The 19,394-nt window shown below is 39.5% G+C and overlaps 1 protein-coding gene across 1 annotated transcript in view; it reads left to right on the top strand.

Moving 5' to 3' along the window:
* The window catches only part of COQ8A (coenzyme Q8A), a 571,755-nt gene that overhangs the window by 241,576 nt on the left and 310,785 nt on the right, over window positions 1-19,394 (top strand). Inside the window, exon 9 of the mRNA XM_044059595.1 lies at window positions 2,622-2,703. Within this exon, the coding sequence (XP_043915530.1) occupies window positions 2,622-2,703 (82 nt within the window). The remainder of the gene's footprint in view (window positions 1-2,621; window positions 2,704-19,394) is intronic.

Below are 19,394 nucleotides of genomic sequence, written 5' to 3'. Positions count from 1 at the left end.
GCTGGAGGGACAGGTTCATAACCCAGAGGCTCCCTTAGCTCTGGAATAGAATTCCAGTTCATGTGAGGCAGAGCACCTCACTGAATCTCTTCAAGAAGAATCTCGATAGGTGGATGGGGGATCGTAGGTTTGTCCCAGGGATTACTCCCGTGTCACTATTAGACAGAGGTACAGTAAACTAAACCTTATAAAGGGCACAGTATACTCAAATCAAGGGGTGGCGTAAGCCATACAGAATCGGGCTAGGCTTATAATTGCCTCAGGGCAGATAGCTTAGTATGAACCTATGAACCTATGATAAAGCCCCTATTATGACCAGACAGATCCACATCAGTTAGTGACCTGGCTGGAGTCAGAGGTTTCTAAGGAGGGTATGAAAGAGTGCCCTGATGTTCTTCATGTTTCAGTGTTGCAGTCATCACACTTGGGTTATCCTGCCAGGGGTAGCTCTCAGTCGGCCCGAATACCAGAGGCTTAGTATTTCTGCATCAGCTGCTGTCACTCCAGGACTGGCAGCCGATGCCATTACATCAGTCTTTCTTGCCGAGGAGCCCAAAGCAGAAGCAGTTCGCACAAGTGCCAGTCGGCTACTACCTGAGTTTCATCTCCGAATTGAAGTTGAAGTCTTCTAAAGCTAAGTACCCCGTTAGGGATCCTTTTTTCTTGCTTTAACCGATGTCAGAAAAAGTTAACAATTGTCTCGCCTGTGGAAAGCAAATACCACATGGAGACGTTCATTCTTAGTGCGTCACCTGTTTAGGCCCAGACCACGACGTCCCTCACTGTCGCTTTTATGCTTTGTTCAACGCCAAAACTATATGTCGTCAGGCCCTTATAGTAGCTAAATATTTTCACTCTATATCTCCGTATTCCGAAATGGCTTCAGTAAGCCATCCGACTACAGATCTTCTGAAAAAAACGCAAGGATAAAGACAGAGAGAGACCGCAAGGGTCCAAAACTGCAGACAACGCTTCCGTTAAGCTAGTCGCCAGTTCACCGGTATTCAGTGAGGTGCTTTCACAGCCCTTGATGCCCGCTCCTGTGGATTCGCAGGCCGCTACAGAGACCCTTCTTTGACAAAGGATCCTGCTGATGTCTCTACCTTCGATGAGTCTGGAGCTGCTAAGCAGGCACCGGCTTCAGAGGAAGTTCTTCGCACTACTGATACTTGACACACAGACTACTTATTTTGTGTCTTCAGTTCTTTCTAAAGCTACCGAGTTTCTAAGTCCCAGGGTACGAACTACGCCTAAAAAAAAAAAAACGACCCAAGCTCAGGCACCTGCTTCCATGCCTCAATCTCAAATGCTTAAAATGGTTGAGTATTGAGTATACTGTTTGGAAAGCCTGACTAGAAAGGTGCTCACCCACAACATCTTGACTTGCGGTAGTAAGTAACTTCACTAGGGAACAACAGTTCTTTAGATCAGTCAGGAATATAGTGAAGCTTAGTTTAGAGAGTGTTTTTCTTTATATGTATGAGTCTGTCTATCAATGTTCTTTTCAAAATTTCCTGTGATCTGAACTCTGTGATTTACTGTAAATATATATTCAATACTCTCATGTTCTTTTATTATTAGATGTATTTAAACTTTCTACAAGGGCCAGCCACAATAAAAAGTGTCTAACCTTTGAGAGTACTTACATTTATTTGGTGACACTGTGTGGGCCACTCCAGAAGGCCTAGCCGTCTTAGTCAATTACTACCATTTGTATTAGTATTAATATTATTCAGTATAATTGGACACCCTTTAAGAGCCTTAGAGTAGCTGATTGTGAAGTATCTGGTGGCAGTGATAACTACCTTGTACTCTGGGCTGAAAGGGACACAGCAGGTACATCTGTGCAGCCCTTCCCCGGTGTGTATGTATGTGCATGTGAAAAATCAAATCTGTGTGTCAGCTACTTGGGGCAAGGACATGAAGCACTGGGTGCACCGAGAGGGTGCTGGAGAACTTTGTTTGGATACTCAGCTGAGATCCTAACCCTATAGCTGTACCAGTGGGGAGTCTTATTAGGGATCTGGAGGGAGACGGATGTAGAGTCATCCAGACTCCGGGATGAGTGTGTTCCCTGTGTGTTCTTAAGGGAAATTGTACTTGATGCAGAAATGTCTGCATTTGGAAATACTAAGTTTATCCATTGGTGCTCCCAAGTGCACGTCCCTCTCCAGTGTCAATGGTGAGGATTCAGGCTCTTTGATTACTGGCCAAGCATGGGGATGGCACATATTGGTATCCATCACATACTGGTAGCAGTGGTGGGCATCACAAGTTACATTACAGCTGTTTGGAAGAATTTAATAACTGTGTAGACCATTGTGTTGATACAATAAGTGCATTTTTATAGCTAAATGACAGGTTTAAAATATAGCTGCAAGACTGTCAAGAAACATCGTTATATTCTCATATATTTTTATGGATTTGTACCTAATGTATAATTATTTAAATTTATTGTATTTTGCTTGTTTGTTTTTTTGTGCTCTTTTGGTGCATTTAGTTTCACATTTGTTTTTATACAGCTTAGTTGAGCTATGTTTTATTAGGTAAAAAGAAAAATCCAAAAGTCACAATTTTAAAATAATTGGTGTTAACCATGTTCATGTTTTTCTCTCTTACAGTACCCCGGTGTTGCTGATAGCATTCACAGTGATGTAAACAACTTAATGGCAGTTCTGAGCATGAGCAATGCATTACCTGAAGGTAATTTTCGGCTGCATCTAGTAAGCCTCTAGACGAAATATCTAGTATCATACCAGCTATAACCATTCTATACAACACATCTTATGTGAAAGGATAGTGCATAATGCCATTACCATATGGTCAGTGGCGCATGCATTTCAAGTCTTTGTGTGTTTACCTTTTTGAAACTGTACTGTGTAACCAGTTTATTCTCAGTTTAGAAATATTAGCAACTCAAGTTGATTTTGTTTATTCTAGTGGGCATCCATGGTTGAGTAACAGTACAATTAATATTGGCTTATGTTTATAGATCAAGGAGGAGTACTTTGTATGATGAGAATCAAATGTTATTATTCTGTATATATAATTTCAGTAAATGGCCTAATTGCAAATATGATAGCGCTGTTGTGTAGCAGGATAAAGCCATGGCTGTGGCTTGGATGTCTCAAGTTTGATTAGTCACCGGTTAACTGGAGGATCCAGCTGGTGAGGGAGAATGATGATGATGCAGAACTTGGCCTGTGACCCCTCTGAGGAGATAGGAGCATGCATCCAGGGAAATATTGTCTACAGACAATCCCTGCTGAGGACTGAAAATGGGCATAAGTGTCTGCTTGCAAGGGGGATGGGCTGTGGGATTGATATCACCTGTGTATGAAGGTGCCAAACCATCACACTACTGAGTTGTATATCCACCTCTTGGGACATTTCAAGTGTAAATGGGCACAGCAAGGTGTAAAAGAAAGAAACAGTCCCTTTGATCGCTGTCTTGATTATAGCATTGCCATAGCCTTGCTTTCATCCAATAAAGGAATACAAATGGATGATTGTTACCGGGTGATGGCCAGTTGGCAGCAAGTAGGAGAAAACTAACTAAAAGGAAATGTACATTTACTAAGAATGTGTCAGACTGAATGCTTGAATGAATAATTTCTTCAAAATGGACAGCAATTTTTCTAGTATTTGGTACTTTAATTCTTATTTGATGTCACCAGTTTAGAAATTTGCTGATGTAGGGGAAGGTTGATATATTATTTTAAAACTTTTAAGGGTTTTAGCACTTTACAGTTTTTTCCTAGTATAATCATCTTATCAAGTGTGTGTGGTATATATTCAGACAGAATGACTAGGGGTGACTTGTTACTTCTGGAAAGTTTCCACGTATGTTATTACCACCCAGTATGTGCTTTTCTTGCCCCAGTAAAATAAATTCATGGTAACTGACAAGAGAAACTGACTTCAGTGCTCAGCAGTTATACTGTTTTCTGGATTTAGCTCTGTGTTCTTGCTTTGACAAGACTACGTAAAGGGTAACAACTGAAATATTCTTCTTCAAAACCGTATCTTGAAATTTTTTGAATGCTGTTTAGCTGCTGTATATGGAGTTTCAGTGCTTTCTGCATGTGTACACAGTGCTGTTTTTATTAGCACCAGAGGTGTTATGTGTAACTTAATTAGTGTAAGATAAGACATAAGAATAATATGACTAGAGAACTGAGAATAATAAACCTACTAAGAAGACTGAAACATAATTTCAAGCTAAAAACTTGTAACCAAACACTTCCACACAAATCACAAAGCAGAATGCGGTCCCGGTCAACAATAAAGGACGTCTTCAAAAATTCAGTCGAATGCAGCCAGGAATACACCAAAAACAGTTTATTGCTTAAAACGGTCCATCAAATAGTAAAAATGATACTCTTTTATACAACTAGAACCTTAGATTAAGAGCTTTCGTCTCCAAACTGAGACTTCATCAGAATCCAAGGATTTAACAATACTAGCTCCCTTTTATACTAACCAAATCCATTCAGCTGGCATCTAATTGAATAATTAATTAATGGGTTCCATTTTTCTTAAAGTACAACCTTACCATAAATACTAAAAACTTTTAAAAAACATTTGAAGACCTGTATGAATGCATAATCTGCAAGTAAGAATAAACACAGTAGATAGGTATAAAAACACAGTAAATAAGTATATAAATATAGTATAATAAATATAATGATTAAATATGTATAATAAATGTAATATATATATATATATATATATATATATATATATATATATATATATGATAAAATATATAAATATATATGTATGTATGTAAAAAAGCCACTGCAGTAAAATAGTAATATAATATACAAGACATAATAAATAAATATATGTATATTAAAAAATTCATAAGGAATGTAAATTATTTATAAGGAATGTAAAATTGTGTTAGAATACATATTATACTGTTTAGAAAAAATATTTAAACAATATATAAAATATTCAAAATATTTAAAATATTTACAACACATAATGGATGAAAAACCAAGGATTGTACGTAAATTTATATATATAGGGAATCAGTTCCAATAAAATCAAAGTAAAAGGATGAAATATTACAAAGAATACATATGTTGCTAAATATATCTTGTAAAATGTAAAAATGTAAACAACCCTAGGAATAAATCCATAATAGTTTTATTTAATAATGGTAATAATGATCATAATTTGTGTTTCTTGGGGTCAGCTGCAAGCATTTTCAATGCTGGGGTGATGGAAATGTGGTCATTGAGGCCCTTACCACAACAAGAGTCCAATCTAAGTTGCCACATCATTTCTTTTAACTCCAGTTGGGTCTCCCAATCACCACCTCTCTCAAGGCATTTTACTTCTTCTATTACCCAGAATTTAAAATCTGCATTCTTACAGACCAAAACATGTCTGTACAGAGCATTATTTTCGTTTTGTTTGTTGATGTCCCTCACATGTTCATAAATTCTGGATCGTAGGTGTCGTTCAGTTTTCCCAACATAGTAGCTCCAGCAGACCTTACAGAAAACAAGGTATACCACCCCTTTTGTATAACAACTACTGTAGGTTTTAGCAACCAGGGTTGTTCTAAGACTGGGTATTCTAATCTCCTTTTGTCCTGCTATAAATGCACACTGCGCGCATCTACCACATTTGAATGTCCCACATTTTTTATTTGCACCATGTGTATTGTTCATCTTCTTCTCTAAGATGTTCTTAATATTCCTATTCCTCCTGTAACTATAACATATATCATTTTTAAATACATATATCATTTTTAAATACATCAGTTTTGATGGCCATTTCCCTAAACACCTCCCAAGTCTCGTTGATACATTTTCTAAGTTGTCCTATCCCTTGATAATAAGTAAGGGTTAAGTATGGTGTACAATTTACTTCGTTCTTGTTGTGGTTATTGTTACCACCCTCCATTTCTCGGGCACTACCATCCACGTCATCGCTAACTGTGTAGGCATGGCTACTCTTAACTAATAAAGGAGTATATTTTTTGTTACTTCTACCTTTTTGAACCTGGTATTTTACATCATGTATCAAATCTGGCGGATATCCTCTCTCCTGGAACATTTTGCCAATGAATTCAATCTCTTCCATAAATTCAATATCATCTGAAATCATCCTCCCCATCCTAATCATTTGTCCCTTTATAATGTTCTTTTTTAATACATATGAATGATCACTATCAAAATGTAAGTAAGCATTCGAAAAATGCTCCTTCCTATATATATTAGATTTGTAACACTTGTTTATGTAATCCTTGTCTAACCTCACATCTAAAAAATGTATAAAATCTTTTCCAATGTCATGTGTAAATTCTAAAAATGTCGTAGTATGGTTGATATATTCAATTAATTCATCTACCTTATCAAGTGGCCCATTCTATGCAACAAAAATATCATCTAAAAATCTATAGTATTTACCAATGTACCTATAATAATCAGATAAAAATATGAACTTGCTCTCCCAATATAGCATAATAATGTTTGCGTATATAGGGGCACAGGCTGAGCCCATTGCCACTCCTTCTTTTTGGTGAAAATGTTCACCCTGGAAGTACACGCAATTGTATTTCAAAACCAACTCCATATTTTCTAGTACCAACCTAAATTCATCACTAGTTACCAAATTCATTTCAGTTAAAATATCTTCAAACCATATCATACCCATTTCTTGTGGTATGATGGAAAACAAGTCTCTCACATCTATTGTGATAAAAATACTGTCATTGTTGTATGGACACTCACCCATCTTCTTCAAAAAATCCCAGGAATCAACTAAAATATGACAATATTTTTTGTGAAACTGCTTCAATTTAGAATCTACATATATTGCCAAAGGTTGGGTCTTAGATCCCTGGGACGAGACAATAGGTCTCATAGGTGGGTCGTATACAGATTTGTGGACTTTCGGTATTCCGAAAATAGCTGGTATAACTGGTTTTGGGACTCAAGATCCATATCAATCAAACCCTGCAATAGGTTGTTCTCCAATACTATGTCAATCTGTCTATAAGATATATTGATCTAATTTCTGGATACTCTACTATATTGTTTCTCATTGTCTAAAATATCCATCATTCTAGTCGTGTAGTCCCATTTGTCCATGAATACCACACCCCCACCCTTGTCCGGTTTCATGACTCTTATTTTATCATCTTTATTCAGCTCTTTCAATAATTTCATTTCAACCTCAGTTAAATTCCTAACTGGTTGTGTATTGTACAGGTTAGTCATACGTATCCTCCTAGTTACACATCTCTCAAAGTTCATGATTTCATTTTGTATTGGGGGATTAAATATGCTTGCTCTCTTTAGTGTACTTTCCTTGCTTACAATATTCCTGTCATTGAACATATGTGTAAAGTTTAATTTTCTCGTAAACAGTTTAATGTCTAACAAAATATTTTCAATTTTTGGAATGTTAGTGGGTACAAAAGTAAACCCTTTAATAAATAAATTAAAATACTCATCAGTGATCTGTATATCAGTATAATTAAAAATATTGAAATTCCTACGGGTGCAGATAATATTTTCCCTTTTCTCATCTACTTGAACATCTATTTTCATATCACCTATACTGGTGTTAAATGCTAGATTTTCATATGTTATCTGTGTGATCTCACCACATGTTGGATATTGTTGTTCTCCATTCAATAATAAACCTACTAAGAAGACTGAAACAACATAATTTCAAGCTATATAAGAAAAAATTAAAATGAGTGTCATGTTTGAAATGTTTGATTTTAATATCAGAAGGCCTGAAGCCTGACCCAGAAAACGAGCCATTGAGTAAATGCCAACATCAGAAAACAGTCTGGCATTGCAGAGGAGTGCAAGTATGATGTAGTATTTGCCTGAGCTATATATGTCTTTAAGAAGGTTGTTAGAGCAGGGTTTTAGCCAGAGAATGGAACTGTGAACATAAAATGTTTTGAAGTGCTCAGGAAATTAGTTTCTCTGGCACAGCAAAATTAACATGCTCTGAATAAGCAGTTGTGTTTCTGGATGTGGATTTGAACCCTGCCTCATCTGTGCTCTGACCAGGAGCTCGCTGCTCTTACTCCCTGTGCCACAGAGTGGGTGTTGCAAGTAAATGCTAGTCAGAATGGTAAAGAAGCTATAATCCTAGCAAGAGACATGTGAGTGAAGCGCATGTGCAGTCAGTGATATGCCCAGTTGGAAATGAACCGTAAATGTTATGCAAAACAAGTTCAATAAGTTTTTTTTCTACAAGGCACCACTGAGATTGCAGAGGATGTTCCTTAATCTGCAGAAGTGTGAACTGAAAATATAAACTAAAACAGGGCAGATATGCTGAATGTAAGATGTTTGCCAAAGAAGCAAGAAGAGTTGCTAGAATAACTAGAAGTTCTTTGAACTGTACCAGAGCTTCCAGTGACAGAAAACAGTAAATAATCTCATAGGGTACTGATACTAATTTAGAAATATAACTGTTAGAAGGTGCTACAGTAAACTTTCAGTTAACAGGAACTCAAGCAACCAGCAAAAAAAAAAAAAAAAAAAAATCAAAGAAACAATTTTCACGTGTTGCACATTGCATTAGTCAGGCCTATTTTTAATAGTAATTCTCAAGCAACCAGAAACTACAGTTGCCCGGCATCTACCAGACCTCATGGGTGCTGGTTAACTGAGAGTTTCCCGTAAAATGAAAGCATGGCTTGATCAAAAATCATCATTGTAGAAAGAAATTAATTCCCCATTTTTTTCTTTTAATGGAGACAATTTGTGGTGTCCAGCACTTAATGGTCAAAGCTAACAGAGTAATAGTTCCAGTCAGTTATAAAAACAAATGTTTGATAAACACACAAATCACATCTGAGATAAGTAATGTATAATGAAAGAGCAGGAGATGTGTTGTGGCCATGAATGTCAACTCAGGAAAACAATTAGTGCAGAATTTTACCATGTTTAGTGCACACCATAACGACAGACCTTGTGTACCAATTTCTAGATCTTCCATGGAGCAGAGTGGGTACAGATTTGTTCCAGTTCAGAAAAGCCATGTTTCTCATATGTAGGCTTTTCCATGTTCTAAAAATAATCGAACTGATTTGATTGGCACACTTGCATCTCTAAAAATGTTTCTGCTCTTCATTTTGTAGATTTAATACCAATCCACTGGTACAACTTGTAAAATTATCCACTAGAAGTTGTATAATATCCTTGACCCAGGACCTTACCAGCCTAGCCCCTGTCTTTATCCCACTAGACATCTCCTCATCCCTGGTTAAATCTGACCACAAATCGGCAACTTTCTCTGTCAGGATTAATGGTACCGTCCCACCACCAAAATACTCTCTTTAGGGACTTCTCCAGGGCAAAACCTAATTCAATTTGTTGATGAGATATGAAAAATTTCCAGCAATCTCAGCAAATAAATTCAACTGAGAGGGCCACCAGATGCACCTCCAATTGTTACCAACATCGTAACAGCTACATGGAAAAGTCTGTACCCATCTCTCCTAAAAATAATAGTAAATTCGGGAATAAACCTCATTGGTAGAACTCCCATATTAATAAACTGTATACCAAAAGAAAAATAATGGAAAGACATGAGAAATCCCCATTCCCATTACCTCAAGACCGCACTGAAACATGCCAACGATGAACGTGAGTGATCTATTTGACTACAAACATAAAATTGATACAGATACCAAAGGAAACTGCTTATTTCTGTGGTTATGTCAGGAAGTGATGGAATAGTTATTAGCAATGCACGGTTCATCCATAATAACATCAGACATTAAAATCCCAAGGATATAGTTAATATATTAGCAGATAAAGTTATTGCTAACTTTTCCCCACCTACCCAAGTTGTTGCGCCCACTATCCCTGAAAATTTAGTTTCTATTAAAATAGCATTGGAACAAGTCTTAAAATCAATGCCCTAAGATAAAAATAATGTTTCTGTGAGACCAGATTATATAAGTGGCTGCATTGTCATAATTGCCAAGTATGCAATATCCAAGCCTTTGCTTACCCACAAGGTTTGTCCTTGATACCTGGAGAACAAGCAGTATGACTCCTCTAGAGAAGAGTGACCCCTCTACAAACCAAGGTGAGTTTAGGCCCACAGCCAAACTAGTGTGTGCAGACACAGGCAACTTAGCTGATCTAGACCTTTCTTAGGTTGGATCTTTGAAAGGCAGGTCTAGTCTCCTGAACCTAATAAACTTTGAAAAGGTTTCAGAGGGGTTGAACAGTGATCAGTTGTACATGCTGCCTATCTTGAACTGACCAAGGCTTTGACAATGTCCTCCATGTCTGTATTATTGAAAGTTAGACATACTTAAATGTAAACCCCTAAGTTGTCCACTAGATTCCAAGCTGGCTATCCAACATATCCTAGATATTGAGATTTGTTTGTACTCTCTCTGTATTGTAACAAGTGGGGTATTGCAAGGATCAGCACTGGGTCTTTTCCTAATTGGTATTTATTTTTGCAGATGTCAAGGGTGATATACCTGAAGTGTGGTTGACCAACTTAGCTGATGACTGTGGGTTGGGCATTGCTACCCACTCACCCACTGACATTAAACTGCTTCAGAAAAGGCAGGAATATGCGGATACCAGGTGTACTGGAAACAGTTTCAAGATAAATCCAAAAAGTACAACATCTTAGCATTTGGCAAAAAAGCTGTTCCCACCTCATGTGTTATAAGTGGTACTCCTCTTTAAAGCAGATAGTCATAAGAGGCCTGGATAACTTGTATGAACAATTCTCTCATTCGATCATCATGTTTCCACCATAGTCAGGAAAATTTCTAGGTCAGTTAATTTCCAAGGGAATATCTAGATTCAAAGAAGTCATCATATCACTGTACTCTTAACAGGCCCATCAGTGAATACAGTGCCCCCATTTGCTATGGACAAATCCAAGCATATTGTCAACAGGAAAAGCCCCATAGATTTTTAACCAAAACATTAAAGGCCTTGCATCTTTGAACTGTCTTGATAGATTAGCACAGCTCTTGTACTCGATGGCCTACCAGCTGTTCCAAGGTGACCTCTATCTTGTATTTTAAGCCATGAAAGACTCTATACTGTTTGACCTATTTCTTCACAAAACAGTGACCCTGCAAACACTTGTCTTGGGGACCTAAATTTACACCCAACAAATAAGATTCTCTGGAGGGATAGGTTCTTAACTCAACGTGTTCCCAGCCTATGGAATAAGTTATTGCTACAGGTCAAGCAAAGTACTAATTTGCAAATCCTGATAATTGGATGGTGGGATAGCCACAAATGTACACCAGGGTTATCTTATATGGCTCTGTTTGATTTGAGAGTCAGGCACCTTTAAGTATTCCTAAAGGGTTTGAAGAATGCTTAAGTGGGTCTGCTTAAAGGCTAGTTCTGTTGCTGTTCCTTTTATGATTATTTATTACTTTGGATTCAGTGTGACTGTTGAACCTAAAATGCAGGATTCCTGATGGTTGATGATCTTGCAGTATTATTTGAACTATGAAGGAGGGGGACATTCATGACCGGGCCAGCGTACTCACTGCTCCCACCTTTGCACAGGCAGTCCTCCTATCTGTCTTGGCTGTAGAAATCTCTTTAAATTGAATGGGTACATATTTTAATATTACTTGCTAGCTGGTAGAGTTGCAGTTTAAAAAAGTGTACTCTCTCACTGCTAGATCAGTGCCTAGGTATACTTCTTAGCAGAGCATGCATTTGTACTGAGTGTGTATTCCACAAGGTTCAGGGTCTTTTTGAGAAACATGCCTATTATGCCAGTGCACTGGCCCAGTAATCAAGGAGCCTCAATCCTCACCACTGGCAGCATTGGGGAGCGTACACACTGGGAGGATGACAAGTACACACACAGTAAAGTGCAATTTCCCTTAAGAGCACACACAGATCACAGTCAGTATGGGGTTGGTTTCTCCAGATCCTGAAAAAGATGCTCCACTGGCACAACTATAGAGTTGAGATCTTAGCTGAGTGGCCAAGCCGAAACCTCCAGCACCCTCTTATGTCCAACCAGTGCTTCGTGTCCCTGCCCAAGTAGCTGATGCACACACACTTTGAGATTTGATTGATATACAAACACACACACACCTGGAAAAGGCTGTCACAGGTATATTAGCTGTGCCCCTTCCTACTAGACTAGAAGGCAGTTCTGACTGCCACCAGCCAACTCTTTATCAGCTACTTAAGGCCCTTAACAAAGGGTGTTCAGTCCTACTGTGTAATGTTACTATTATCCAAATGGTAGTCTGACCAAGAGTAAGGCCATTTAGGAGTGGCCTGTACAGTGTCACCATATAGATATGCTAGTACTAAGAGCTTAAATATGTCTCACAAATATCAGCCACAGAGTTAGGTTTAAATATATTTAATAATAATTAATAAAAGAACAAGACATTACTCAGTAAATCAACACAGTAACTTGAGTCCAAAATCACAGTAAATATTTAAAACGACATTGTAGGACAGTCTCAAATAAATAAAACATCTAAGCTATACTTTACTATATTCCTATTTGAATCTAAAAGAGTTACTAAGCCCTAAAGACATACTTACAGAACAACATGCAGGCAGAAGTTCAGAAGGCAGTGATGAGTGGATGTTTCTAGGTCAAATACATAGTCTCTGAGAGAGTTCTTAAATTGCATCAAATATTAATGCTGGGTTAGCTTGGATTGCATCACTTTTTGTCACCTGACTTTTAGTTCTCAAGCTAAACCCTCTTTGTCAGAAACTAACAGAATTTAACATCTCTGTGTGAAAAATACATAGCCTTCAGATGTTAGCCTAGAGCTGTGCAGCTGCTAGGACGTCATAATGTAATAAAACACGTCTGCATTTCAAACCTAGTAATTACTTCTCTTCCAAGACAATACAAAAACTTCTAGCTCTAGACACTGTCTGCTACTTAACTGAAACTGAGAGAGAACTTTTATAGCAGAATCATAAAACAATTTCATTTCAACTTATTTTCTTGAAGTTTTGTAAGTTAACCCTCTGTTCTAGTTTCTACTGTTAAAGCATATACATTTTGCACAGGTATATAGTTTATGTACATTTCTGTTCTTTTCCAGTAGGGTACACTGTGGACACATTCGTGAAGCTCAGTACTTTACAAACCCTGTTCAACACAGACCTCTGTATCAGCAGTGTAATATACACACAGCACACAGTTCCATTATAGTGGCAACACAAGCAATTGCATCATGCTGGTATTCACAAATGACATATAACTATTTACAAAATTCCAGATAGCTGGACTGGTCAGTATTTCTCTTTTGTACCCCCCCCCCAAAAAAAAAAAATAAAAATTCAAGCTAGTTTTTCAAGTGACCTGTGAGAAACATTACTTGAGAGGGTTGTTCCTATCTGGGAATACCTTACCCATTCCCTGTCTTGAGATTCCAGCTGCCTTAGCATTGCTGACCCCAGTACAGCGTGGCACCATCCCATCATATGCCTGCAACCCTAGGCTCCACCATAATAATTTGGGATTTGGCTGGCTGGCTCTCTGCAACTGTAGATCATCCTCAGACTTCTCCTGCCTTGTACTCCAAATAATCAGCACAAGATCCTCCCTGTCATGGTAAGGTTTCATGATGTTAACATGGGACAATTTGTGCCCCTTCCTCTTGCCTAGCAGTTCTACCATGTAGTTAACATCACTGACCTTCCTTACCACTTTGTAGGGTCCCTCCCAAGATGCCTGCATAAGAGCCTCCCTGTCATGGTAAGGTTTCATCATGTTAACATGGGACAATTTGTGCCCCTTCCTCCTACCTAGCTGTTCTACCATGTAGTTAACATCACTGACCTTCCTTACCACTTTGTAGGGTCCCTCCCAAGCTGCCTGCACCTTGTGTCTGACAGGAATGAGAAATATTACCTGCTGCTCCACATCATACTCTCTGGCTCAAGCATTCCTGTCAAACCAGACCTCCTTCTGCTGTTGAGCTTCTGCCAGGTTCTCATGGGCCAGGACCATGAGTTTCCTGAGCATTGTCCTGAGGTTTAAGACGTATGCCACAACAGACTCCTTGTGGAATTCACACTCACCCTCTCACTCATCTGTAATCAAGTCTAGAGGTCCCCTCACCCTATGCCCATACAGCAACTGGAAGGGTGAACAACCTGTGGATTCTTGGGGCACTTCCCTGTAAGCAAACAATAGATGGGGCAAATATCTGTTCCACTCCCTCTTGAACTGGTCTGCAAATGCCCGTAGCATGGTCTTGAGTGCAGAGTTTAACCTCTCAACAAGACAGTTAATCTGGCAATGGTAGGGGGTGGTCTTTAGTTGCTTCATCTCACAGTGCTTCCACAGACAAGCCAGCAGGTGTGACATGAAATTGGCATCTCCGTCAGTCAGTATTTCTTTTGGAAAACCTACATTGCTGAAAATCTGTAACAAAACATTTTCCACCTTTTCTGACTCCGTGGAGGACAGAGCCACTGCCTCAGGGTATCTTGTAGTATAATCTACTACCACTAGGATATACTTTTTCCCCTGTGGAACATGGGGTACTAGGAGGTCCCACAGTATTCACAGCTACCCTCTGAAATGGCTGCTCAATAACAGGCAAAGACATCAAAGGAGCTTTCACCTTGACTCCTACCTTGCTTACCTTTTGGCACTGCTCACAGGTCCTGCAGTACCCTGTTACATCTATAGAAATCCCAGGCCAATAAAAGTTCTGCATAATATGTCTCTTGGTACACTTTATGCCCATATCACCTGCAGAGGGAATATCATGGACTTATGGCTAGGAGTGCCAGGTGGTAGGCTGTGGTCACTACCAACTGCTGCATTCTCTCATCCTCTAGCCCTCCCTCAGGGGTCCACTCTCTGTACAGTAACCTTTCTCCCATTGTACGTATTCCCCTTTCCCTTGAGAATCAGGTGCCATACTGGCTACATTCTTCAAGCGTAGTAATGTAGGCTGAGAGAGCTGAGCCTGTCTCAACTCTTTGTAACCCTTCCCAGCTCCCCTTCCACAGGAAGTTTGGCATCCTGTGACAGCAGTGCCTGGGTATTACTACTCACCTCTGCCCTTGCAATCACTCTGTCCAAGGAAACATCATTACCCACAAGCAGCTGTGGCTCACATTCAGTCTCACTGCTACAAGGTAGCTCCCTCCCTGAAGTAACTATCCCACTAGTCCTGGCAGCAAGTCTGCGGTCTGTCTGGGTTTCACCCAGTCTACCAGACCCACATGCTTGTCACCAAACCTGGCTGTGTGTAACTGGATGCGCACACGGTACTGTATTATCAAAATTAGTCTCTATCAGGACATCGGCAGGGATATCCTGAAACTCACTTACTTGCTGGCTTCCTTTTTCACCCTCACAGTCAAGGTGATCCCCTTAGCCAAAGGTATTTGGAATGGGGTCCCTCCTAAAGCTCCGACTGGAGTAGACTGCCCAAGCAAGTAGTGCTCCTCTTTAACCATTGCAGGCTTCACAATAGTTAGGACAGAGGCTCTCTCTCTTAGCAGTGGCCTGTTTCCCATCCACTAAGATAGGTTATAATCTCTTGTGGTAGTTTGGTACCCTTGTTGTCTCGAGACAACTTACTGCTGGTGCGCTCTCACCTTTTGTTCCCCAGCTTGCCTCCGAGGCCATCTGTATACTACATGGCCCCACTGGTTGCAGTTAAAACATTTAACCCTTTGTCTTGGATGTGTACCTGGACTAGTGGCTTACCCTGCTACTGGCGGACGCTGTTGGGGTGGTCTGAGCTGCCTGCCATGTGCCCTTAGACCCATGAGCAGCAATGGGTATCACTTTCCTCTGTAGTGATGCCCTGCTTGCTAGGTATAGGTCTCCCTTCTTCCTCAACTTATGTGGAGTATTTCATTGTCTATCAGCTAACCAGATTTTCCTGTCCTCAGGCAAACTGCTAAGGGCTTGTTCCCTCACCAACAGGTCTGCCAGCCCTTCAGAAGTGGTGACCTGACATCCGCTCACCCAGTTAGGAAAATAAGTGCTTAGTTCAGCAACATATTCGCATACACACTTTCATCTACCTTGTGTCTGTGCTCACAAAACTTTTTCTTGTAAGCTTCAGGTGTTAAATTAAAACATTCAAACAAACAATATTTGACTGTATTTTAATTTAAGCAAGCCTTATCAGACAATTTAGAAGTAGCAGTTAAACCTTTACCATGCAGTAAGGGGGTCAGGAACTGTACCCAGAGCCCTTGGTCAACATTATACTGTTTACATATCCGTTCAAACATATGAATGAAGCTATCAAAATTATCCCCCTCTGTAAATTGTGGAAGAAATTTACTGACCTTTGTTGCTTCTGAGGTTCGGTTACTCCCTTCCCCATTACCTCTGTGACCCTGGCGAAAAGTCATCATCTCCTTCTCATGTTGCCTGTGCCTATCCTCCTCAGCCTTCCGATGTCTGTTTATCATTTTCCTCAGCATCCAGACATGTCTCTCTGCTGTGTCTATTTCCAAACGTTTGGCCTCCAGTTCAAGTCTCTTAACTCCAGACGGATTTTTAAGTCCTATGTAGAAGGGTTGAGCTGTCCATTTTCTGACAGTTGTACATTTGCAAGGTCAGCCTGGTTGTCATCCTGATAGCGGATCTGCGAGGCAGCTGTGCCCAAGGCTACAATCAGTTCTGCCTTAGGTTGGCATGCGCCAGTCCTTTAGCCTGGCACATCTCAGCCAGCTGGCTCCTTGTCAGCTTGCCATACTCCTCTGCTGAAATGCTTGCCTGCTCTCCCTGACTAGCTAAGCTAACAAAAAAATAAATAAGTAAATAAAACAATTGTGATACGAAACTTTGACTGTTCACTGTGTGGCTGATTTGAGAGTACAAACACCTTCCTTAGTGACCATTGTTTATAGGCTACAGCAATTCAATATCCACACCACTACAAACCAATTAATATGTGATGTGGCTATCCCACCACTGTCATCCAATTAGTATGTGACGCCCCTGCACTGGCCCAGTAATCAAGGAGCCTCAATCCTCACCACTGGCAACAATGGGGAATGTACACACAGGGAGGATGACAAATACACACACAGTAAAGCGCAATTTCCCTTAAGAGTACACATAGATCACAGTCAGTGTGAGGCTGGTTTCTCCCTCTTTCTCCAAATCCCCAGTAAGACTCCCCACAGGCACAACTATAGGGTTGAGATCTCAGCTGAGTGGCCAAGCCAAAACCTCCAGCACCTTCTCTGTCCAGCCAGTGCTTTGTGTCCCTGCCCAAGTAACTCTCTCACACACACACACACACACACACACACACACACACACACACTGAGATTTGATTGATATACAAACACACAAACACACCTGGGGAAAGGCTGGCACAGGTTTATTAGCTATGCCTCTTTTTGCCCAGACTATAAGGTAGTTTTGACTGCCACCAGCCAACTCTTCATCAGGTACTTAAGGCCCTTAACAATGGGTGTCCAATCCTATTGTGTAATGTTACTGTTATCCAAATGATAGTCTGACCCAAGAGCAAGGCTATTTAGGAGTGGCCTGTAAAGTGTCACCATATAGATATGCAAGTACACTAAGAGCTTAAATATGTCTCGCATATATCAGCCACAAAGATAGGTTTTAAATGTATTTAATAATAAATAATAAAAGAAGACAATACTCAGTAAATCAACACCGTAACTTCAGAGTTAAAAATCACAGGAAATATTTAAAACAACATTGCAGGATAGTCTAAAATGAATAAATAAAACATACTGTACTATATTCCTATCTAAATCTAAGAGCTGCTTTCCCCTAAAACTTACTTGCAGGACAACAATCAGGAAGAAGGTGGTGAGTGGATGTTTCTAGGTCAAGGAATGCAAAATGCACAGTCTCTCTCTTTCTCTCGGAGAGTTCGTAAATTAATATCAAATATTGGGTTAGCTTGGATGACATCACTTTTTGTCACCTGGCTTTTAGTTCCCAAGCTAAACCCCCTTTGTCAGAAACTAAGAGAATTTAACACCTGTGTGAAAAATATATAGCCTTAAGATGTTTGCTCAGAGCTGTGCAACTGCTAGGAAGTCATAAAGCAATAAAACACTTCTGCATCTCAAACCTAGTAATTACTTCTCTTCCAAGACTATACAAAAATGTCTAGCTCTGGACATTGTGTCTGCTACTGAACTTGAAACTAAGAGATAATTTGTATAGCACAATCATAAAACAATTTAATTTCAACTTATTTTCTTGAAGTTTTGCAAGTTAACCCTCTGTGTTGTAGTTTCTACTGTTAAAACATATACAGTGGCTATAAAAAGTTTACACACCCCTATTAAAATGCCAGGTTTTTGTGATATAAAAGAGACCACAATAAATCATTTAAAAATTTTTCTCACCTTTAATGTGACCTATAACCTTTATAATTCAATTGAAAAACTAACAAATCTGTTAGGGGAAAAATATAAAAAATAAAAAGTTACGCTGGTTGCACAAGTGTGCACACCTTTAGACTAATACTTTGTTGTGTGTGTGCACCCTTAAACTAATACTATGTTGAATCACCTTTTGATTTAATTACAACAATCAGTCTTCTTGGGTAGGAGTCGGTCAGCATGGCACATCTTGACCTGGCAATATTTGCCCACTCTTCCTTGATTGCGAGGGGATCTCTTGTGTACAGCCCTCTTCAGGTCACCCCACAGATTTTTTGTTGGGTTTAGGTTTGGACTCTGGCTGGATCATTCAAAACTTTAATTTTCTTCTGGTGAAGCCATTCTTTTGTGGATTTGGATGTATACTTGGGGTCATTGTTGTGTTGAAAGGAGAAATTCCTCTTCATCTTCAGCTTTCTAGCAAACGCCTGAAGGTTTTGGACCAAAAGTGACTGGTATTTAGAACTGTTCATAATTCCCTCCACCTTGACTAAAGCTCCAGTTCCAGCTGAAGAAAAGCAAGCCAAAGCATGATACTGCCATCACCATGCTTCACTGTGGGAATGGTGTTCTTTTGGTGATGCAAAGTGTTGTTTTTGCACCAAACGTACGTTTTGGAATTGTGGCCAAAATGTTCAACCTTGGACTCCTCAGACCATAACACATTTTCCCACATGTTTTTGGGAGACTTGATGTATTGTTTTGCAAGTTTTAGCCAGGCCTGGATGCTTTTCTGTGTAAGAAAAGGCTTCCGTCTTTCAACCCTACCGCATGGTCCAGACATATGGGGAGAGTTCAGGAGATTGTCACATGCAGTATACAACCAGTACTTGCCAGAAATTCCTGTAGCGCCTTCAGTGTTGCTGTAGGTCTCTTGGCAGCCTCCCTGACCAGTTTTCGTCTCGTCTTTTCATCAATTTTGGAAGGATGTCCAGTTCTTTGCAACATCACTGTTGTCCCATATTTTCTCCACTTTTTGATGATTGTCTTCACTGTGTTTCA

This window comes from Protopterus annectens, chromosome 1.part2 (assembly GCF_019279795.1).
Source record: "Protopterus annectens isolate FY-2018-M chromosome 1.part2, PAN1.0, whole genome shotgun sequence".
In the NCBI taxonomy this organism is placed as follows: domain Eukaryota; kingdom Metazoa; phylum Chordata; order Ceratodontiformes; family Protopteridae; genus Protopterus; species Protopterus annectens.
The sequence above is the reverse complement of the archived record's forward strand: the minus strand, read 5'-3'. Positions and strand labels throughout refer to the sequence as shown.